At 40.7% G+C, this 24,328-nt stretch overlaps 2 protein-coding genes across 3 annotated transcripts in view; both read left to right on the top strand.

The window, feature by feature from the left end:
- Positions 1 to 124: 124 nt before the first annotated feature.
- On the top strand, positions 125 to 3,815 carry LOC105300652. Of its 2 annotated transcripts, none has more exons than XM_023538327.1 (5): positions 125 to 357; positions 2,314 to 2,362; positions 2,650 to 2,756; positions 3,219 to 3,271; positions 3,537 to 3,815. In XM_023538327.1, exons 1-5 carry the CDS (start codon positions 276 to 278, stop codon positions 3,690 to 3,692), a joined length of 447 nt encoding a protein of 148 aa, XP_023394095.1. In that variant the 5' UTR covers positions 125 to 275; the 3' UTR covers positions 3,693 to 3,815. The 2 variants fall into 2 exon arrangements, with proteins under 2 accessions (XP_023394095.1, XP_011371266.2); XM_011372964.2 differs by having other exon boundaries at positions 3,534 to 3,815.
- Positions 3,816 to 14,483: 10,668 nt separating this feature from the next.
- RHEX (regulator of hemoglobinization and erythroid cell expansion) overlaps positions 14,484 to 24,328 on the top strand; it is a 15,708-nt gene continuing 5,863 nt past the window's right edge. The window contains exon 1 of the mRNA XM_011372962.2: positions 14,484 to 14,510. The gene's annotated coding sequence lies outside the window, so the exon portion shown is untranslated. The remainder of the gene's footprint in view (positions 14,511 to 24,328) is intronic.

Below are 24,328 nucleotides of genomic sequence, written 5' to 3'. Positions count from 1 at the left end.
ATGTGAAGATGCCTTCTTTAAAAGGAATGCTACCTCGCTGCCTTTAGAGGCCCTGCCCTCCAGTGGCAAGATTCTAACATTCTCCACATCCAAAAGGTTCTTGTGGAAGAATGAAAGAGATAGAGGTGAAGAGAGGAGCCAGCTCCCTGGGGTCCTGTGTCTGCCAGCTGCTACTAAATACCTCTGAGAAACTCTGCCTCCAGCTCAAGGGGACCACCTGTCCTGAGAACTTCAGTACCTGGGACAAGAACCCCCTGAGTGGATCCCTTGTCAAAATGAATTGGACCAACTGTATGTTCCAAGACTCCAGAGCCAGCGATGCCTTCCTGTATAACTCCACACCATTGTTCTGCTCAGGTAAGACCAGCTGGAAATAGGCAAAGTGGCTATTACTGTTAAATAATAGTCTGAACGTTTAGGTCTTAAACAACCCTTCAAGACGGGTATTCATGCTATGCCCATCTCACAGATGAAGAAAACGAGGCTCAGAATGGTTAAGTGACTGTCCTAAGATTACGCATAGGAAGTGTCTGAGACCCTGGTCACTGGACTCTCAATCTCAGGCTCTTCAATGATATCATCCTCCATGCTCATTCCCCTCACCCCCACCGACCCTCTTCTGTCTTCCTAGGATATGTCCTTCTCTTTCTGATCCTAGATGGACACCCTCATGCTGTCTGTCCTTTTTGCTATAAACGGGTATGCCCTACCACAGCCAACCTCCCCCAGATAGTGTCCTAGACTCTCCTCTCATCACTCTGAACTTACATGTGACATTTCACCCTACCCTGCCCCACACATCAAGCCCTGTGACTTGGTACCTCATCTTGGGAGTTAGTGATATAGACAATGGGAAGATCTGGTTTCCAAGTTCCCTCCCTACGCCTTGCCCAGAAGGTGGGCAGGAGCTGTCAAAGAGAAACTTGATGAGGTCAGCCATCTTACTCAGAAAGGGGACAGGAAAAAATGCAGAGAGGATGTGAGACGTTAAGGTGCCTGACACAATTCCATCTGGCCTTAGTGCCCTAGGAGGCTGTGATTCTTGCTGCATCTATCCCTGGGTGCTATTTATCGTCAGTGGATATTAGATTGCCTTATTGATCCTGTATATTCCCTCTGCCTTACCTTGGCAGCAGTTTCTGCATTTGGGTGCCTGAGTAGGCAGCTCCCTAAGACATGTGTTTGGAGGAGTGTTGCCCTATGATTGGGAATGAATCACACAGCTCCACTTTATTGGGAAGGAAATAAGAAGAGGTCTAAGTGCAGGAAAAAAGAACTTTGGGGTTGGAGTTGAAAACATGACTCACGTCCTGGATCTATCAGTTAACCCACATGGTTTATACCTAGACAACAGGAGAGTTTGGCTAATATGTTTTAAGATTCCTTGATGAAGGAGAAAATTTTCGCAATGTGAATAATGGGACCACTACTTCCTCACCACACCATGGACAGGCTCTCATACTTGCCACCGCCACCCGGTTTCAGACCAACTAGCTGATGTCCTGACCCCTTCCTACCCACTCCATGCCCTTCCAAGTGTACCTAACACCTGCATCATCCTGGCTGTCTTCTTTCTGGACCTCCTGTCATATATGGTAACCTTTAATCCTTTGTAAGAATGGTAGAACTCAAGACCGAAATGATTATATAAAGGCAGCAAAGTGTAGTGTTCATAAATGCATAATTTTAAGTCGGAGAGACATGACTTCAAGTCCAATTTCTGCCACCTACTAGGTCTATGACCTTGAGCTGGTTTCTTTACTATAAGATGGAAGTAATAATTATTCCTATCTCATTGTCTATTTATAAAGATTAGATGAGATAATAAATATGACCAGCATATATTAAGTCCCCAATAAATGATGGCTAATATTACCATTTAGATCCTCTAGAGCTCATTTGCATGTGTATTATCTTAGTCAGTTTAGGCTGCTATAACAAATTACCATATACTAGGTGGCTTATAAACAGAAATTTATTTCTCATAGTTCTGGATGCTGGTAAGTTTAAGATTAAGACCCTGGCATGTTCAGTGTCTGGTGAGAGCCCACTTCCTGGTTCATAGACAGCTCTCTTCTCACGGGTAGAAGGGGGTGAGGGGGATCTCTGGAGTCTCTTTTATAAGGGCACGAATCCCATTCATGAGAGCTCCACCTTCATGATCCAATATCTCCCAAAGACCTCACCTCCTAAAACCATTACACTGAGAATCAGGTTTTAACATATGAATTTTGGCAGGACACAAACTTTCAGCATGTGTATAAGAATTACTCTCAAATTTTCTTTTTTCCCCCTCTCTGTCCCTTTCTTCAGAGAATATCACCACCCCGAATCCAGAGACTACACCTGAAGAACGGAGCAGGTGGGTAAGGGAAGGGCTGGACCTATGGAGGAGCACTGGGGATCTTGGGAAGGGTTCTATTTGGCCCAAATATGAAGACTGGTGTAAATGGGACCATAGCCATGGAAACTGGGGCAGAGGAGAGAGGTTCAAAATGGGAGCAAGAGATAATTAGCTACTGAGGACATAGAAACACAGACGTAGGAGCTCTGTAGGAGTGGGGAGGTCCCTGGGCGCTTTTATGAATGGTCACCAATGCTAGCCAGGGCAGCTGGAGTGTCCTCATTTCTCTTGTTTGCTTTCCTCAGCTTGGGCACAGCGGCCACAGCCATTTCCGGTTCCATTGGTGTTATAGCCCTTATCTTGCTCCTGGTGGGTCTCTTGTCCATGACCCTGAAGAAATGGAGGCATGAGAGTGAGTTGAACAAGTTGGCTCTGGAACTGGAAATGTAGAAGGGGGAGAAACTTGGGGTGGAGATGGGGCAAGATTTGCAGGGAGAAGCGTGGGTAAGCTGTATGGTCTCTTCTGTGAAGTTGCAAGGGACTCTGCATGTAGCAACATTTATTTATGACACAAATTCTTTATGCTGAAAGCCATCTGTATGTACACTATGGTTCATATGCACCAACTAAAAGAAATATTGATGCCAAATAATCTCATCTAAATAATAACCAAAAATTATAAAGTGCACCAGTATCACCCCCTCCACCCCCCACCCCTGTCTCTTCCTGAGCATTTAGCTGAGTCTCAGAGGCCCAATGGGTTGAACATGGTAGATTTTGAATTTCAAAGTTTAACGCGAAGTCTAACAATCAACCAAGTATAGATGGTTATTGTCCCAATTCAGGCTGACTCTGAGTTTGTTAATTTTTCTAGGACTATTTAAGAAACAACTGAGGCATCAGACCAACTTTCTCTACAAATCCTCGGTAAGGAGAGTTAAGTCATACCTAGAGGGGCTCCCAGTCACCTCTGCCATGATTTCATGCTCTTTCCTAGATAGACCCCATACATGGGTGGTGGGTATGAGCCAAGAATAGCCCTAAAGGAAATGTTTTTGAAAATCGAGGGTATCCATCAGTAGGAACCCAGTGTTCCACTTGCTGTCCTGTAGGAAGCCCAGTAGCGGGTTTGTCTCTGGAAGCTCTGGTGCCCGGCCATCTGACTCTAACTGCGGTCCTGTCTCTAAAGCAGCTTTCCTGCCATGCTGATGCCGTATATTCCAACGTGATCAACCTGGCCACCTGGAAAGAGGATGACTTCGCTGTCTATGCTAATGTGCCCCCTTTTGATCGTCCCAGGAGGACATCACCAGACCAAGTGGAATATGCCTCCATTGTATTCCACTGATAGGAAGCCAATGAGATGCTTCAGCACAGAGAGTCAGCCCTATGCCCTGGCCAGGTCCTGACATGGTTTTTGCTTTAGATGTATGTGCGTTTGTGTGTTCAAAAGTGCATAAAGTGTATTCTGATGGAGGTAAATGACTGTGTATTTCTTTTTATTTATTGGAAGCAAGGTACAGTCCTAATGAAAAGGAATGACATATGTGCAACAAGGAACATGCTCGTCCTAACCACCTGCAGCCCCAGGTCCCTGAGACAGACTGGCCAAAAAGGGAGGCCTTTCTAGCTCTTGCCCTTCCTGAAGCTAGGTCTGAGTAGAGAAATTTACACTATTCAGGGCCCAGCTTCTGGATTTTGTCTCTCCTGTTCTGCCCTGTCAGGAATTAATACCCTGTAGGAGTTCATTGTGAGTCATGCTCCTGTGTGCGGAGATGTGAATGGCTGATGACCTTGAATGTCTGGACAATACCCCAAGGGTTGGGGGAGGAGGTGCGGGGGCAGGGGTGGGGCACTGCTTCTTAGAGAGTGAGACGTGAGCTCCCACAAAGAATGGAGGGCCATCAGGGAAGGAGCTGGAGAAGAAGCGCCTAGGGTAGGTGGGTAGATGTGGTGACTAAGGACAGCTCCCACGGGAACTTCGGAAGATGTCCGGAACTTTGCGATTGAGTCACTTCTTTTTCCATTCATTTAAAAACATTTATCAAACACCACCATGACCTAGACTCTGGGAATATAGTGGTGAACCCAACAGACAAACCCTCGTGCAGCTTACTGACTAGGAGAGGGAGACAAGCAATGAACAAATAAGCAAATGCATGGAGTGCCAGGTGGTGGCATGTGCTATGAAGAAAATTAAAGCAAGTTTTAGAAGGTAGGGAATACCAAGTGGGAGCGGGTTGCTCTTGGATTGTCAGGGAAGGCTCACTGACATTTGACCTGAGAAAAAAACCGAGAGTAAGACCTGAGGATAAATGAGGAAGAACATTCAGGAAGAAGGGACAAGAAGTGCAAAGGCCCTGAGGTGGAGCGAGACTTACATGATCCAAGAACAGCAAGGAGGTGAGTGTGTCTGGAGTGGAGGGGGCGGCAGGGGAGATGAAATTTGTGCAGCAAATCAGCTCCAGAGTTTGGGAATCAGTGACTCAAGGCAGTGTTTCCTGCAGCATAGTCCATGGAACGTTAGTGCAGAGCTCACTGGTCCTTTGGGGCTCCTGCCTCTGGCTGTACACGCTCTCTGCATTCCCATTGCTCCCATTGTTAAAATCCAGATTTCCCCCTCATTTATAGGTGCCTGATTCCTGGCCTCCACTGCACCCTGATCTTGTCATCACCCAAGGTGATATCAGCGGCAACGTAGACAGACAGTCCTCCCTCCCTCTGAATTCAGAGTTCCCCAAAGTGTGTTCATCTAGTTGTGGAAGACATTAATAGGTCAACGGAGATGGAGAGATTAAATGACATGGCTAAATAAGTTTGGGAAATAATGAATAAGCAAAAAGTAATGGAGAAAAAGAAACTTTTACTTAAAATCAAGCTGAAGGAAGCTACTTTTTGTCTTCTAAGGAAGATGGCATGGTTCACATCAGTAAGAAAAACATACCTTATGGCTTCATCCACTTATAGGGACAGGTGAGGGAAGGAGAAGGGAGGAAGGAAACCTGACAATTTCCAAGCCTCTGCCACCTTTTCTGCATTGATAAAGGGCAAGTTCTGGAGTAGACAGTTTTTGTTTTAATGGAGATGTATAATGATCATGTGCCCTGGTTTTCTGGGGACTTTCCTGGTGTATGTCTGTTGTCCCAGTGAAATTATTACTAGGTCCCCTTTCACTCTCACAAGTGTCATAGTTTGGATGATAAATTACGTGGTCACCTGTTAACAAGATTTTGAAAGTGAAAAGTAGGTCCATGAGACCAAGTAAGGAGGGAAAAGAGAAGTTGTCTTGTACAATAAAATGAGGAGCATGGAGTTGGGATTGGGGAGAAGGGTGCTGGAAGAATCGCGCGTTAGGGGGATAGCGAGGAAAGTTTCGAGGGGAAAGGGGGCTGAAATCACGGAAAAGACTTGCACCGCTGCGACCTCAACGAAGGCTGTTGAACACACCAATGCCGTTGTGGGTATTTTGGGGAAGGGAAAATCATGCAAAGGAGACTGAAATCCACATCTTGGTCAGCAGAGAGCAGAAATAAGGGGGAAGTAGTAAGAGGTGCAATATAAATGAGTCTGACAGTTCAGGGGGAGGCTGAACTCAGAGCCAGGAGTGACTACAAGAGCACGAACCCTCTGGAAATGCTCAGAAACTGCAGGGAGGGCACCAGAGTGTCCAAATAACCTACATGTGGGAGACTGTGCCATTGTGTTTAAATCTTAACGGATAGGTTGACCTCAGCATAAATCTGGGTTGTAAAATTTAAACAGGTTTTTTTCATTGCAAGACTTTTCAGAGCCTTCAATATGTAATGTACTTTTTGAAGAGCCATATATTTGTTATTTTTTAAACTCCTATTTTCTCATAGAGCATCTCATAGGACAGGAACTGTTCGTTATGAGGAAAGAGCTTGTTTAAGGGGGCACCTGCCCAGGCGGCCCTATGATGTGGGACCCCAGCGACAAGGCTAACTCTATTCTTCCCAGTGAAAGTGCAGAGTAGCTATTAGACTTTCATGTGGGCAAATGGGGTGGCTCTGCCTGGCCTGAAGCCAGGAAGCCCCCTCTACCAGCCTTGATTTGTGCCCAACAGCCCCGAATCATTAGGAAGGCAGCAAGAGACATCTCTCTGGGGCAGCAGCTCTCAGCGGGGAGCAATTTTGCTCCCCTTCCCATGTGAAAATATCTGGAGACACCTTTGATGGTCACAACACAGTGGGGGGTGTGTGTGTTCTACTGGCATCTCGTGAGTAGAGGCCAGGGATGCTGTTAAACATCCTACAATGCACGGGACGGCCCGCCACAAACAGAGTTATCCCACATAAAATGTCAACAGTGACGCAGTTGAGAAGCTCCGGTCCAGGGTCTTCCTGGAGCTTGCGTGTGAGCCTGTCCTGGTGCTGGTTCCTACAGAGATCTAGAAAGTGTTGCCCAGGCTCTCTATGCCTTAAGCTTGAGAGACGTGGTAATTCCAACAGCAGTAAAATGAGCACTAGATAATGATTAGGAAATCTCTCCACAACTAGAAGGATGGATGATCAACCAACCTGATTTGCCTGAGACTGTCTCAGTTTTAGCAGTAAGAGTCATAGGTTCCAGGAAATCGCTCAGATCTGGGCTGTTGGCTCCTCGGGCTCTCCAACACTGAATTAGCCTTTGTAGTTTTGAAGCAAGCAGCTGTCCTTCTCAGTTAGGATGAGAGAATTCTGGACTTTCAGCTACAGCCCTGAGGGAAGTGACTTGTATGATCTAAAGAGGCCCAGGTATTGGGCATTAAGACAAATTCCTCCAGCTCTTCTTTAAAAAAAGCTGTCCGCACCCCGAGCTGGACAGGGGTAGCTGTCTTTCTCTCCTTGCCAGCCACCCACACCCACGGTTCCAGCTTGCATCACTCTCGGAGGAGCTGCTCAGTGCATTTTGCTGAAAGAGTGAATGGATGCTGTTTTTCTAGAAGATTCTTGGGAAATTCTGTTAAGTGAGTTGAGGAGCTTCTCAATGTTTGGTCATGTGGCAGTTGTTATTTCTCCCGCAAGGCTCTGAACATACCCAAGGAAATGGTATCTGTTTTAACAAAGGCAGGGATTTGGAACATTAAACACTTTGCAAAATCCTGAGAGAAATCTCTCTGCATGACTGGAAATGAGGCTCACCTGCTCTCTTAATGTCTTTATCAGAGGATAGAAAAAAGCCAGCTTCTCAATGCCCAGCAGGGAAGTGTTTTATTACTGACATTATTTAGAATTACTGGTGCATGGTGATAATAAAAAGCAGCTTGCCTTTAGTTGATTTTTTCTTTTTTTAATTATTATTATTTTAAATCTCCTACAGACAATTCACCCCTTTCATGCCTGCTTCCAGATGGACAGCTTCCTCTGCCACCTGCCCCTCCATCTTGGTTCACCATTCTCCTTTCAGCTGTCAGTCTTGGCCCTTCACTTACTGTGTAAAACCTTTGTCAAGTTAATGAATTTCCCTAAGTCGAGGTTTTCTCATCTGTAAAACGAAAATAATAATGACAACCTCACAGATAGGTATTATCTAATGATGTTATATGAAAATATTCTGCAAACTATATGATGCTATAGAGAATGTAAAGAATCATTATCAACTGATTATGTCACAGTTGATTAAGTTACAAGGAGTTATTTCTCGCTGATGAGCTGACTGGACTAGATCGGCAGGACTATTTTGTTGTCATTAGAAGGAAGTGGCAATTATTGGTTAACATATTTTTTCTTAGAATCTGCCTCAAGTTTCATTTGGCATCAGCTCCTCACCATGGGAACTCAATAAATAAATCAATCGCTGGCCAATAATTTTTCACTTCCTTAGGAATGGGTGATCCAGGTGAGGAGTTGAAACAGACACAAAACAGGGAGAAAATTTGTGTGCAAAATAGGCTAGCCCGGATGGAGGAAAGGACACCCTCAGTGTGCAAAACTCCCAACTTGCAAAAGTGTGGAGGGATGGTCCTTATTTCCAAGAGTCTTGTTTTTATAGGAGGATGTATTTTAGGTTTTGTAAAAATAGTTTACTCCCTTAATATTCTCTGAAAATATGTTTCTGGGAATAGATGTTAAAAACTCAATTTACTGAATTTGCCAATGTCCCCTGGATACACCTCAGATGTGGCAATCTTGACTATGCACAAAGAAAGTTGGGGGACAACCAGAGGCCCCAACAAGTAAGACGAATGTTCCTTGAGGCTTAACATCTGTGCACTCCCACTCCATTCCCCTTGTGTCCTTGTCATGCCCTTAGGGTCTCCTTGGCAGGCTCCACCTGTCCCTCAGATATTACAGCACTTCGGGGTGCCTCCTGGCCCTTCGTCCTCCACTCTACTCCCAAAGACTTCAGTGACTTCTGTTTTCTGATGCCACTGAAATCTATATCTCTAACTGCAGACAGACACGCACATCTAACTGCTTACTGGACTTCACCTTTTAGGTGTATAATAAAACAATAATGATGATAATGATATATACTTATACTGTCTTTACAAGGTATAAACACTTAAATAGTTTCTACAGACACTCTGTGAGTGCTTCACATATATTAACTTATGTAATTCTTACAACAGCACTTGAGAAAGTTATTATCGTTCTCATCTCCAAGAAGCTGAGTCATGGAGAGTTTAAACAATTGCAACAGATGGCTTCGGGGTGTGGGTCCTTTTATTTATTTATTTATTTATTTATTTATTTATGTATTTATTTATTTTTGATGAATGCATAGATTTTTTTTTAGGGAAGGCAACCCTTGGTTGACCTCATATATTGCAAAGACCTTGTTCGCTTACAATTCTTTATTTTTTTTATTTTTTATGTCTATAGCTCCTGATCTTCCTAGGTCGTCTCCCATCCAAGTACTAACCAGGTCCGACCCTGCTTAGCTTCCGAGATCAGACGGGATCAGGCTTGTTCAGTAGGGTCTGGGTCCTTAACCACTATCTATACTGGCCCCCTGTGTTCTCACACTCAGCGCACCAGGAAGAGAAGGCATTCTGCTGCTGCTTCATTACTCTCTATTTCACCTCGGTCACTCACTTGCCCGAGCTAAAAATGATCAGTCACCTTGGAATTCTCTTCCTTCCAATCACCAAATCCCCACTTCTACCTCCTACATATTTTAAAAATATGTTTAATTGCCTCTGTTTTTCTCTTCTCCAATCTACTCTCCACATTGCAACTAGAGGGTTCTTCTAAAAACAAACTCTGATCTTGCCCCTCTTCAATCAATCAATGCACAGTCAATGGATTCTTGTTGTCCACTGGATAAAGTCAAATTTCTTAACAAGGTCCACTGTGATCCCTCCCACACCGCCTCTGCAGCCTCTTCACTCCCAACCTCCCTCTTCCCCTCCCCCTTTATCTTGGCTGGCTCTCAGTGTTTCAAGTGCACAGGGCTCTTTCTCTCCACACCGAGGCTTCGCTCATGATCTTTTCTCTGCTTGGAGCCCTCTCTCCACTCCCTAGGTCAGAGCTGAGGCCTTCTCTTTCCAGAGACTGTGATGAGGTCCCATGCTGGATGTCCCCTGTCTCCCTTTAACTTTCCATAATATAGCAGTCATCACACTTTTGTGTAATTTTTTATCTGAAGTCCATTAGGATAAGGATCACGACTATCTCTTCAGCTCTGTATCCCAGGTGTTTAGTCAGGTGCATCGTAGACTATCAGGAAATAACAGTAGAATGAATGAATGAATGAATGGCAGAACCATGGGAGGAAATAGCATAGTGGCCATGGTGGTGAAGCTCTCAATATTTTATATAATTCTTTAAAAATATCAGCTTTATTGAGATAGAAGTCATATACCATACGATTCACTCATTAAAAGTATACAATTCCATGGTTTTCAGTATATTCACTGAGTTGTGCAACCATCGCCATATCCATTTTAGAGCATTTTCATTATCCCAGAAGAAACTCTGCACTCATTAGCAGGGTTTCCCTCTGAGTTATTATTTAGAGATAATAAACCTAACATTTGTAGAGTGTTTTATAGTTAACAGAGTACTTCATGTGGGCTCATTGATTCTTGAACAATTTGGTGAGGTGAGCATTTTAATGCACCTGTCACTGAGTTTAAACTTCAGTTTATGGAGTGAGACCTTTAATCAATAAAATGTTTAATCTGAAATAAAGGGGAAGGTTGGTGGGGGTGGCCAGTGGGCAGAACTCCTGTCTATAGGCTGCTGACTCTACAAAGGCACAGGGCTGGGTGCTTCATATGTGTTCTTGTATGACCATGCAGTGCTGTGACATGTTGAGTGTCCACGTAACTCATAACTGATGCAGAAAGTCAATCAGGGGATAGAAGGTAGAAAAATATTGTATAAAGCAAATGGCTTTTAAAATAATAATAAAAGATGTGAATTTGAATCCTGATTTTGCTACTTACTACAGTTCTGCTAATGTGGACAACTTAACCTTCCCAATTTTCAGTTTCTTTATTTTAAAACAGTATCCACAGTATCTTCTGCGTAAGTTTGTTGTGAGGATTAGATGAGTTAATGTGTATGAACCAACCGGTACAGTTGCCGTTGCTCAATAAATAGCAAAGCATTTTAGTACCAATAATAAACAGATTTTAAAAAATAAAACAGCCTTGAAAATAATTACTGAAAAACAATAATCCATTACTGTCCAAATTGTAGTGAAATGGACAGGCTCAAATACAGCTAATGGAATATGTGTTCTGAAGGCAGGATGTCAATGTGATGCAAAAGCCATAAAAACACTTCCTTTTAACTTAGATATCTACTTCTGGAACTTCATCCTAAAAAATTAGTCTAAAACAAACAAACAAACAAAAGAAGCAAATGTGTACAAAGTTATCCATCATGGTGCTACCTCCAATAGTAAAAATGCTGGAAACAACTGACTGGTGACCAAGGGATGGTCTGGAATTTAGGGTTATATCAGCAAAGCGGGATATTAGGCAGCCATTACAAGTACCAATATACCCGTTTGGACACAGAGGGATCCACATGGGCAAGCACCCTAAGGCAGGAGGGGCCTGGAAAAATGTGAAGAGAGAAAAGCTAACAAAGTGTCTGAGATATGGCTGAAAGGGTAGGTGGCTGCCAGTCAGTGGGAGCCTTATAGCTTTGTTCAGGGTCTTGGATTTCGTCCTAAGTGCAGCGAGAAGCCACTGGAGAGTTTTAAGCAGAGAGTGACACAAACAGAATTGTGGGTTTTAAAAGCTCATTTGTTATAATGTGGAAAACAGTTTGGAAATCTATTTTTAAAAAAGCTCCAAGTATGCAGGGAAAGCATTATGCAAAAATATCTTAGAGTGATTGGATAGTGAGTAGGATTTTTTTTCCCTTTTCAAAAATCCCCTAATCTTGTTGACACACCATTTTCATCCCTTAAAAATGGAGAGAGAATTGATTGCGCTTTGGAGAGTAGCTGCAAGGGAGGAAAAGGCTGGGAAGGGATGTGGTCTTAGAAATGTGAGGGCGACAGCGGCAGGAGGTGAAAGTGTGTTATCCACCTCCATCAGCTGTTCTTTCTCCAAATTATCAAAAATAGCTTCCTGCTGATGTTAAAGATGTTATAACTCATTTATCACTGTTTTGATCTCCCCTTGAATCTTGTCCTTGGGGCTGGAGTCTATCAGCTCAAAGCAGAGAGAGGGGGGCCATGTCACAAGGGGCTGAGCAGATGAGCCCTGGGATGGGGTGCTCTGCAAGGAGCACAAGTGCCAATCCATTCCCGGCGCAGGAGCCGACTAAGTACCTTGTGAGTGAACCGTCATCTCATCTTGGTCGACTGCATGTAGTTAGGCAGTGTGTGAGATGCGGGCATACCCCATGCATATGGAACAGCACTTTAATTCATTCACTCATTTAACCATGCCAGAAACATTTGTTGAGCACCTGCTAGGTACAGGCAGAGTCCTGGTGGCCGGGGATACAAAGAAGAAGATGACGTAGATCCTCAATAATTCTAACTTTGCTATTTAGAGCAGAGTCATGGATGATCTAATCAAAACTCTTACAATTCCCTGTGACGAAAGTGTAGTCCAGAGAGGTTAAATGCCTCTGATCTCCAGGTCACTGAGGTTTAACTCAACTTGACTTTCTATTGTTGCAATACTGTCTCAATGAGAGTACACACGGAGAACTCAAAATATGTCCTGTTCGGAGATACTTAACAACTACATGATATTGTGAGCTTTAGAGCAGCATCATAGAGGGTCCTAGTCCAAGAATGGTCCACACAGAAGAGCAGAGCTGTGTGAATGTTACTTGACTTCAGCTGTTGCCACTTCTACTAGGCTCATGTAAAAGGATGATTGAAGTAGCGAGTCAAGAATCTTGGTTTGATTCCCATAGCTTAATGGTACCTGGAGTTAATTACTGAGAGGACATGGCAGAGTCAGGAGCAGAGAGAAGTGTATATTGATACCGGCGAGGCGAAGCTGGAGGGTTCGGAGAGCCCAGTTAGGAAGGCACTCTGTACAGCTTCCAGTGTTCTCATGCATTCCTAAGTCTTGTATGATAAAGGGGCTTTACGTTCTTAGTATAAGCTACGAAAGGAAAGGAAACTGCACCTACAGACATATTTCCACAGTGAGCTGACGCTACACTCAGGTTCCGACAACATTGAGAGGAACTCGGCCTGAGGGTGCCTTTCTAACTTTCATTTAGAGAATAAAAATGTGGATAGCTACCATGGGGCTCTGCCTATTTATTTATATTGTTTAACTTTAAATAAACTTATGAATTTTTTTTTAAATTAGGTATTTATTATTAACCTAATTTTACAGATGAAAAAACTGAGGTTCAGAAAGGTTAAGTGATTTTTTCCCAAGTCCCTCACCTACCAAGTAGCAGAGCCAGGATTCAATTAAAGTATATTTGACTCTGAAGCCATTATTCTAACACTGGGTAACTTGTCCTAAGCAAGAGGTGACATTACAGGGGCCTATAAAGTTCTGCTTCTTATTTTTATATCAGGATCATTTTATCCTTCTCCCATTCTTATTTACTCTCAAATTATGATTTTGGGGGTTTAACTTGAAACCCCTAGGAAGCCTGTAATCAACCTTCCTTCCCTTCCTGGCACTATCTGTCATGCAAACAGTGACAGCTCTCTCAGCTTGGCCTCATGCAATGTTTAAAGGCCAAGAAGTTGTCCTTGAAAAACTATCCTCTTGGCCATAAGAAGAGATGAAACGCTGCCATTTTCAACAACATGGATAGATGTCAAGATAATCATGCTAAGCGAAGTAAGCCAGACAGAAAAAGTTGAAAATCACATGATATCACTTATATGTGGGATGTAAACCTAAAAACAACAAATGAACAGGACAAACAAACAAACAGAGACTCATGGACATGGACAATAGACTAGTGGTTACTAGAGGGTAGGGGGAGGGGGGAAGGGGAAGGTATAGATGGGGTAAAGGGGATCAAATATGTGGTGACAGAAGGAAATCTAACTATGGGTGGTGAACATACAGTATAAATATATATGCCTTATTGTTAAAGTGTACAGCCGAAACTTATTAGATTTCATTAACCAATGTCACCATAAAGAAAATTAATTAATTAATTTAAAAAAAAGAAAAACTAACCTTATCAATTGCCTACATCCCATAAACACAGGCTCAATCTACAGCTCCATCACATACAGATTCAGAGATGAGCCAAGCTGGAAGGGACTTTAATATCTAGAAAATTACTTCTTCATTTTATAGAGGAAGGATATGAGTGCCCTGATGAGAAAGTGATTTGTCCGAGCTCAGGTGGCAAGTTTGTGCCAGAGCTGAGTCTTGAACCTGGGCCTCTTGACTCCTCCTCCAGTGCCTTTTCCACTTGACCAGGTGTTGTGCATATTTGTGGTATTAAAATGTGAGCTCATATGGAGAGAAAGAGACTATTAATCTCCTCCATCTAGGTAAACTGCTTGCATGGAAGAACAGGGTAAGGCCCTGCTGAAAGACGAGGTTTTATCTGTGGTTTCGCCCTGCTCTACTCGACTGAGCTAGATTATTATCTTCTGAGCAGCAGCCCCCGCCCTGTTGGAAATGATGAAACATTTGTGACTGACCTCCAGTGCCTGAGAAGCTTCCGGGTAGGGCTAGGGGGTGGTGGGGGTGACGTTTCCATCAGGACATCTCTGAAACGCAGGCTGGGATCAACCCTTGCTCATGGTCCCAGGGGTAAGTATTGCCTGGGTAGTAGGATTTTAAATATGTTTGAGGAATGTGCATCTGTTTGTGAACCTATATGTGTAGGAATTTCAGAAGAGATTCTCCGTTTATGTGCTAGAATTGTAGGGTGTGAAATTCAATTGCAGTCAGCTTGGAGTGAGCCTAAATTTTGGCAGTTTGTACTTTATGACATTAATCTCTTACTCCTGAGATTGGAGATCTGTATGCAGTAACAGCAGTAGCAGCCATCAGGATTCTGGCTACAAGGTACATGGACTTTGAATCGGGATGAAACTGGATCCAAAGAACTCTGCTAAATTGTTGTAAGCCTCAGTTTCTTCATCTATAAAATGGGCATAAAACCACCCACATGACAAGTGTTGCTATGAGGATTACAGAAACGCACGGGTAGTGCCCAGTACAGTGCTCCATCAATAGTAGCTATTAATTAATGACTCTTTTTAACTGGGAATCAGATCCCTGAGAACATGTCCTCTACAGGGATTTTGTCCTTAGGATGCATTCTGAGCTGCAAAGGACTGGTACGTGTGGAGGGAAGGGGAATAGCCTGGCGGTTTAAAAATGTTATGAATGGGAATCAGAAAACGAATGTTGTCAAAGAGACAAGCCATGCAAACATCCGGGCGAGGAAAAGCCATCGACAACAGCAAACAGTAATTGTCGACACCTATATAGAGCTTACTATGTGCCAGGAATTGTTCTAAGAGCTTTACATAGATTAATTCATTTAATGCTCAAAACAATCCTGAAAATGTAGGTGCCATTAGTAGCTTCTCTCTACGGTTGAGGAAACTGAGGCAGAAAGGTGATCGGTGACTTGACTGAGGTCCAACAGTGAAAGGACACTCTTCTGGAGAACTTAGCACTGAAGTGTTCTTAGAGTAGTTCTGTGTCCATCCTCTCTGCGGCCTGGAACTGCGAAGGCACCGTGCTCAGGAATGTAGCCGGGGCCTTCGGGGAAGACTAGTGATTGGCCGATCTACTTCTTGATTTGGGTATTGACCTTGTCGTGTGAGCTTTGGCAACTCTACTCAACACAATGCTGCATAATTGCTAGGGCCCAGCGTAAATGAAAATCTGGGGTTCTTTGTTAAAAAATACTTAAGGCTTTAAAGATGGCCACAGCAGAGGACTAAACCAATCAGGGGCCCTTCCGAGCATGAGGCCCTACTGGACTGCATAGGTGGCATGGCCATGAAGCTGGCCCTGGCCTTGAGACCCAAAGAGGGAGAAACAGTGCTGGAAGGGAGACATTTGACTTACCTATTAACAAAGGAGAAAACCAAGACTCGGGGACATTAAGTGGCTCCCCCAAGGTTAAACAGCTGGGAATTGTGGAGTGTAAAGCACAGACAAGACCTGGTCCTCGCCACCAAAGGGCTCACAAAAGGAGTGTAATCTGTAGAATGTGCTGAGTTCCTCTGAAATTTTGTTGGACAATCTATGAAATGGAGAACAATTTGGCCCTTCCAATTCACCTGGGGTTTGCGGGCACTAGCAAAACGAACCCATGAGCACTGCTTAAGCTGCTGGCAATTCTTTGTACACTTGCTGATTTTGTCTTGAGACTAAGTTGCATTCAAATTCCATTCATTTCAAGTAATTGCTTGTAAAAATTCTTTCCCCTAAATTACCAAGCTATATTCATCTCTAGTACTTTCTTGTGAAACCACTTCCCCCAAATTTCTAATTAGAAATTTGGATAACTCATTTTCCTCCTAAAAATATTGGCAGTGCCTGCACCTAGAAATATGTGTTACTAGACATGAGGCCTATCTAGCTGAAACTCAAAGTTGCTATTTCTAGTTAATTTGAGTCTCATGTTTTATGTCCATTTTAGGTGGATGGAGTTTTAGAACAACAAAATGTCAGAAATTAGACCTATTTAGCCCACCCACCTCAGTTTACAGACAGAGAAATAGGCTCAGAAAGAGGAAGTGACAAGCCCTAGGTGGCTAAATTTTATAGTTGCCGAGCAGTAATGTTGATCCAGGTTCTCATTTCACGTTCTTCAAGATGTGTCCCAGTCACCTGAGGTGAGGCCCCTGCCACGGTGACCAGCACTGAAGGGATCCAGAGATGATTTCTCTGATACCCAAGACAAAGGTGATGCCATAACCTTCTGTCATCTCCATCCCCATGGCATCTGGTAGACCCCACTCCTGCCTTCTCACAGCTAAATATTTTGATCCTTCTGTCCTCTGGTGGGTGGACACAGTGACAGTCATTGGGGCAGGGACTGTTTGGAACTTCCAGAACCAGATGGTTTTATACATTGGAAATGAAAATCATGAGTGAGTCCAGTTTTTAAAAGGGCCCTATGGAAATGGTTGCATTTCCTTCCAATTGTGGGTTGAATTTTCTATTTTGATCTGAGGGTCACCCCCCTATCAAGCACCTGTACAGTTGATTTTTAAACAACATGGGATTTAGAGACGCTGACCCCCTGAGCAGTCAAAAATCCCAGTCAAACTTTTGACTCCCCCAAATTTAACTAATAGCCTCCTGTTGACTGGAAGCTTTACCAATAACATATACAGTCAATTCACACATATTTTGTGTGTTATATGTGTTACACACTGTATTCTTATAATAAGGTAAGTTAGAGAAAAGAAAATGTTATTAAGAAATTCATAAAGAAGAGAAAATACATTTGCTGTATTTATTGAAAGAATCCGTGTATAAGTGGACCAGCACTTCTGTGTTGTTCTAGAGTCAACTGTAGATGCCAGGCACTTGAGCAATCTTGTGCCATGTGGTGAAGGCTGTGGCCCAAACGGCCTGGGTTTGGATTCCGTCTCTTCCATGGAGAATTAGAGCCTGGTTTCTTCATATGTCAAATGGGAACACCAACAGTATCTACCTTATAAGATTGTTAGTATTTTGCATAAAGATAATTAATGCAAAATGTTTTGCATGATGCTGGCACGTAGTAAGCACACACATGTGAGTTAAAATAAAATGAAATAAGCGCCATCCCCATTTTTTAGATATAACATCGAGGCCTGGAGAAGAAAATAACTCACAGTTAGGAAGTCCAGAGGCAAAATTCCAAACTCAGTCTATCTGGTCACTAACTCCCTGCCCCTCACCATTTCCCTTCACGTATTTGTGAGGTTGCCTTGCATGTACTCAGCTTTTCCCCCCATTATCGTAATTATAAGTGCTCAAATCTGTATCGAACTTCGGGGAGACAATCAGTTCCACTAAAGTTGTACCCTACAGCCAGAGTTGACAGATACTTTAAGCTGAATTGCTATTTCCCCCACTCATCCATTAATTGCCTGTTCTTCAATTAATTCCCTCTCAGCAACCCTTCTCTAAATATTCTATTGCATGGGAATCTCTTTTTCCTTTGAAATGTTACATGTTACTGATGCCACTTCTGACAATTCGGGCTTTGTTGTGGTATCTCTTCAGCTTTTTGTATTTTTCATATCTTAAAGTCTTGATTTTCCAAGTACAACATGAACTCTTAAAAGTTCAGGGAATGTTCTCACCTTCTTCACATCCAAGTAGCTCACAGACCATGCACATAGACCATTCAAATATCTGACTGACTGAAATGCAGACACTTAGCTAACTATCTGAATGTTCTGTTAACATGGTGAGATGACATTTAGATGTAAATACATTTTTTATACAAATAAATTTGGTATCATGCCAATTTAAGCCACTTAGAATTTCTGGGCTTATTTCAATATTCTTAAAGTATTATTTTTATGATTGAAAAAGATATATGTTAATTGCACAAAAACTTTGGCAATAACAGATAGTATAAAGAACTAAATAATAATACATCATTCACAGTCTTAATACCCAGTTTTGTTAACATTTAGGTATATTTTCTTCCATTTCCCCCTTTTGAACAAAGTACATTTAAATAAAATCCTTAATTTTCATAAATTTATATTTATAAATAATAAATCTATACTTGATATGCAAAATTATTGTCAATGAACTATTCTGGACTTGGTAAACTTAATCGGGTGGATGGGGGGTTATTACTAAACTAATACGATAGGCAAAAATGTTTAATGACCCAGAATTTTCTTTTTCTACAAATTTTTATTATTTTTATGCTTACTTTTTACAAGTTGTGATACTATTACATGTAGCTAAATAAAACTATATTGTACTTCACAGAATATACGTATTCCTCAAATTTAATTCTTCCTAAACATAATTTTAAATGTCTGTATAACATTCCACTCTAATTTATAACATTCCTAATTTACTTAATTTTTATTTTTCAATTCAATTATTTTCTGGTTTTCACTTTTATAATCAACAGTGGGTACAGCTCTCTTGCTATAGTAACTTTGGTCCTTTCCTTAATTGTTGGTGACTTATCTGTTCCATCCCTTTTAACCATTTATCATTTCAGGGTGCTAGAGTTTTTTTAAACAATTTTTGTAGGAAAAAATTGTAAAATATTTTAAAATGTGTGTTGTTCATATTTGTTCTATTTTTGCTGCTTGCTTTTAACTTGTATTTTAACATATTAAATTCTAATATTTTAGAGTCGAATATATCTGTTTTTCTTATATTGCTTTGTGATTTCTTCCATTGCATATAGACTGAGAAAGTTTTCTCCCATCTGGGGATTCAATAAATATTATTGAATATGTGAATAGCCAATCCTATTTCTTTCTAATTTTAATATCTCAATTTTAAAATATTTACTACCTTAATCCTTTTGGAATTTATTTTGTTATATCTGGATCTAAGTTATTTTCTCTTTCCTTATAGGTAGCTAATTTGTTATGTGCAACATTTCGTATGATCCTTTGCTTTCCTCCCCCTACTTTGTGAACCATTTTTATGATATATTTATTGTACATACTGGCATTTCTTTTTTTCAAATCTATGATACATTTTTAAAAAGTGATAATCAGGAAACCAGCTTGTCACAATTCCTTTTCAAATATGTTTTAGCTCTTCTTGATTATTATTATTTTTTCCCAGACAAATTTTAGAATAATTTAAAATTATCCGAAATTTTCACTCTAATTTTGATTGGAATTCAACTGAACCAACAAATCAATTTCAAATTGATTTCTTTTACTCTGCCAGCTTCCCAGTCTGAAATATCATATGCCTTTCTACTAGTTTAAATCTGTAGATTTCTCAGTAAGTTCTTATTATTTTCTTCAAACTTTCTTATAAATTATTCTTAGATTTATCTGTTGTGATGGTTGCTAAGGCTTATGTTTCCCCCTTCCCACAATTCCATTTTCTAACTGGCTATTGCTGGAATAATGGAAAGAATAGCTGGTAATTTTAAAATATTTATCATGCCCTCGGGGCTTTCCTGAGCAGTCTCATTAATTTCACTAGTTTTTCAATTGATTCTTTTGGGATTTCTAGGTATAAAGTCATATCTTCTGCAAATAGGATGAATTTGACTTCTTGCCCAAGACTATACTTTCATTTCTTTCATGCATCAGTTACTAGCTCAGGCTCCTTCACCAGCCTGCCTGGGCACAAAGCCCCATTAACTCTTTATATCATCTTGAACAAGTTACTTAACTTCTCTGTGTCTTAGTCTTGTCCTCTGTAAAATGCAAATAATAGTAGTTCCTGTCTTCTACGGTGGTTATGAGAATTGAATGAGTTAAGATGTATAAAATTGTCTGCCGCAAAGAACACGCTCAATAAATATTCAATATCATCATTATTATTATTATTATTATAAGTTGAAGGTTGGAGGAACTTCCAACTTCCAGGAATTAAAATTTCCAGGACTAACTTTTATTTGTTTGTTTGTTTGTTTGTTTATTTATATCAAATTTATTAGGGTGACATTGGTTAATAAAATTATATAGGTTTCAAGTGTACAATTCTATAATACATCATCTGTATATGGTATCGTGTGTTCACCACCCAAAGTCAAATCTCCTTTCCTCACCATATACTTGACCCCCTTTACCCTTATCTACCTCCCCCATCTCCCCTTTCCTTCTGGTAACCACTAAACTGTTATCTGTGTCTATGAGTTTTTGTTTGTTTGTCATGTTTGTTTGTTGCTTACAGTTTTATATTTCACATGTGAGTGAAATCATATGGTTCTCGACTTTTTCCATCTGACTTATTTTGCTTAGCATGATATTGTCAAGATCTACCCAGTTGTCGCAAATGGCAGTATTTCATCTGTTCTTATGGCTGAATAATATTCCATTGTATACATGTAACATGTCGTCATTATCCAATCATCTATCAAAGGACGCTGGTTGTTTCCATGTCTTGGCATTACAAATAATGTTGCAATGAACACAGAGGTACTTATATCTTTATGAATAAATGTTATCAAACTTTTTGCGTAGATACCCAGAGGGGTTGCTGGGTTGTATGGTAACTCTATCCTAAATTTTTGAGGACTCTCCATACTGTTTTCCATAGTAGCTACAACAGTTTGCATTCCCACCAACAGTGTAAAAGGATTCCCTTTCTTCCACATCCTCACCGACACCTGTTATTTCTTTTCTTTTTGATAATAACTCTTCTAACAGGTTTGAGATGATATCTCATTGTGATTTTAATTTGCATTTCCCTAATAACTAGAGAAGTCGAGCATCTTTTCGTGTATCTGTTGGTGTTTGTATGTCTTTTTGAAAGAAGTGCCTGTTCAGGTCCTCTGCCCATTTTTTAATTGGATTGTTAGTTTTTTGGTGTTGAGTTGTATGAGTTCTTTATATATTTTGCATATTAGGTCCTTGTCAGAAATGTTGTTTACAAGTATTTTCTCCCATTTGGTTAGTTTTCTCTTTGTTGTTTTTGATGGTTTCTTTTGCTGAGCAGAAGCTTTTTAGTTTGATGTAGTCCCATTCATTACTTTTGCTTTTACTTCCCTTGCCTTTGAAGTCAGATTCATAAAATCCTCTCAAAGACCAAGGTCCATAAGTTTAATACTTATGTATTTTATTGTTTCAGGTCTTATATTTAGGTCTTTGATTAATTTTTGTGTATGGTGACAAACTGCAATCTAGTTTTATTCTTTTGCATGTGGCTTTCCAATTTTCCCAGCACCAAATAACTCATTTGTAAAACTGTTCAGACACAGATTTTTAGTGAATAATTCTGATAATGCTTTTTAATGTCTAAATAATATTTGTTGTCATTTATTGGATGCTTATTACTATGTAACAAAAGCTATAACTACCTCACACACCACATCTTATTTTATCCTTAGAAGTAAGTATCATTTGTATTCATCTTAACGAATCCTGATAATTAATAATTACTGTTCCTATCTCACAGATAAGGAAACTGGGGCTTTGAGAGGGTGAATAGCTAGACCAAGCTCATGCAGAGAATGGCTTGGATGTGAACCCAAGCTGTCTGACTTCAAGTTCTCTACTTTTAGCAGCGAGTTACCATGCTGTTTCCCTGACTTCTTTCTTGTTATTTTGTTTTGGTTTTGGTCTGTTTAAGTTTCCTGTGCCTTACGGAATCAATTTTGCTAATTTATAGTTTTCTAGAAAATCATTAATTTTACTGAGATTTCATTTAAAAAAAAAACTCTTAGTACTCTCACAATTTTTGATCTTCTGTTTCTGTGGTTATATTCATTATTAGTTTGGTTTATGTTTCCTCCTTTTCTTGATTATCAATGTATTCGAAATTGCATATTAAATTAGGAAAGAAAAGTCTAGTAATATGAAAGAAGCTTGGTGATATTATAAAATGGAAACAAAGACTTTTTTCTTTAAAAATATTCCATTTCCATCCACTTTTAGATCCTTTTCTCCTTCCTCTATCCTAGTCATTCAGAACAAAATGCTTAGGGCTAGAAAGAAACTTAGGAATACTTTGCTGAGTCCCTTAACTCAGCGGGACCTAAAAAGAGCTTCTACCTGTCCCAGGTCCCACAGTTATCAAGTGACAGAGGTACTATATCATACATTCGTGCTATCACTCAAAATAATTCATTTTAAAAACAATAAATTAAAGAAGATTGCAAAGAAATCTTTTTTAAAGCTTTAAAAAAGTTTAAAGCTACTTAATTTTAAAAGATTGACAAAGTCAGCTTAATAATATTGATTTTGATTGTTTCAATCTATATGATTTTCACAGAAATCATCTTCTATTGCGCTCTTGTTTTAAACCACTCTTTCTAGGATACATCTACCCAAAGAAAGCATAGTGTCAGGCAGGAAAAGGTGTGTATTTTTTCACCTCTAATGCATCTACTAGAAAGGCCACACGAGAGCTCCTTCATCAGTAGAAGGGGAAACAATAAAATGGAATCCAGCCCTAACTGGGGTCTCAGGATGTCCTCCCAGGTCTGAAGAGAACAGAAGACACGCCCTTAGTGCTCTGCTGACCCCGGTTGGAGGCGCCCGGCAGGGCGCTGCAGTAATGAGAGCCTGGGCGTCAGAACTCACCCGCGTGAAAGAGGACAGGGCAGTCCCCATCCTGATGATGGAACAAGGCACACCAAGCTCTCACATGGTCCAAGCGTGTTCTCACAACATAATTACCGTAAATTGCTCATTTCCTGGTTGTTTGGTGTGTGCATGTGTACAAATGAGCAGATGTTTCTGCCAACTGTCTCATCAGCAATCTGCAATTAGACCCCAAGGAACCAACTGCTCGTTGTGGTTTAGGGGCCATTAGCTGCTGAAATAATGACATCTGTCATAATTTTCATACCTCATCCTGTCCTGGATCTTATCTCCAAACTGCTCTCAAAATGAATGCCTAAGTTACCTAAAATAGACCAACCGGATTTTATTAGCTCTACTCTTGTAGCCATCTTGGTGAAGTGTTGTAGGGTTGAATAATACTTAATAATTATTGAGTGTTTCCCACATGCCTGGCGTTGTATAAAGTTCTTTACAAACAGCGTAACTCACTGAACCCACACAAGAGCTCTGTGAGGCAGATACTGTCATTCTCTCCATATTAGAAGTACATAAACTGAGGTACTGAGAAGTTTGATAATTCACATCTAGAAGGGAACAGCACTTGGATCCATATTTAGGCCTGTTTGACTTTCATGTTATATATTGACACAGGAACTGCATGTCATTTGGCTAGTAAGATACTCATAATATATTAAAATGATGAAAGGAAGAGTAGGCAATCTAGTTTTGTATAAGGAGCCAAAACAAAATATTGGTTCTAAAATAATGGAACGTTTATTTAATGCAGGGACTCTCAACTGGAGGCAACAGCACCTGCCTCAGGGGGCATTTAGGAAGGCATGGGGTCATGTTTGGTCATTTTGGTTGTTACGCTGGTGGTTTCCCAGGATGTTAAATGTCCAGGAGTGTGCAGAACAGTTCTAGGAACTGTCTCCAAATGTCAGAGACTGTTAAGAGTCACTAATAAAATGAAATAGTAGGAATTTGAAAGGATGCTATAAAAGTCAAGGATGGCAAACTCAAATGCCTTCAGAAATCAGCCAGGGGCTGCAGAGTACATGTCCCCTCTTTGTGAGTCCAAATCTCTAAATCTTTAAAGCACATCATCAAACAAAATCATTTAGGCACCAAACTAGGCTGTGGGTCCCCAAACTGGGGCTTTCAGTGGAGGTTTTTCTAATCTCAATGCATGTTTATGATACCTTACGTGAAGAGGACAAGCTGTTAATTAGTATGATCCCATGTTTTTAAAAAAAGTACATGTGTATACATATATTTACACACATATACAAAATATATTTATGAAAATGTATAGACAATTTTATGTAATAAAATTTGGGTAGATTTTATAAAGTGCTTTGCTTATTTGTATTTTTAATTCTTCTACTACAAATATCTATTTATTGTTGAAATTTTAATAAATAAAAAGGGAGGGGA

The sequence above is a fragment of the Pteropus vampyrus genome, unplaced genomic scaffold, assembly GCF_000151845.1.
Source record: "Pteropus vampyrus isolate Shadow unplaced genomic scaffold, Pvam_2.0 Scaffold217, whole genome shotgun sequence".
In the NCBI taxonomy this organism is placed as follows: domain Eukaryota; kingdom Metazoa; phylum Chordata; class Mammalia; order Chiroptera; family Pteropodidae; genus Pteropus; species Pteropus vampyrus.
This window is presented reverse-complemented; position numbering and strand designations above follow the sequence as displayed.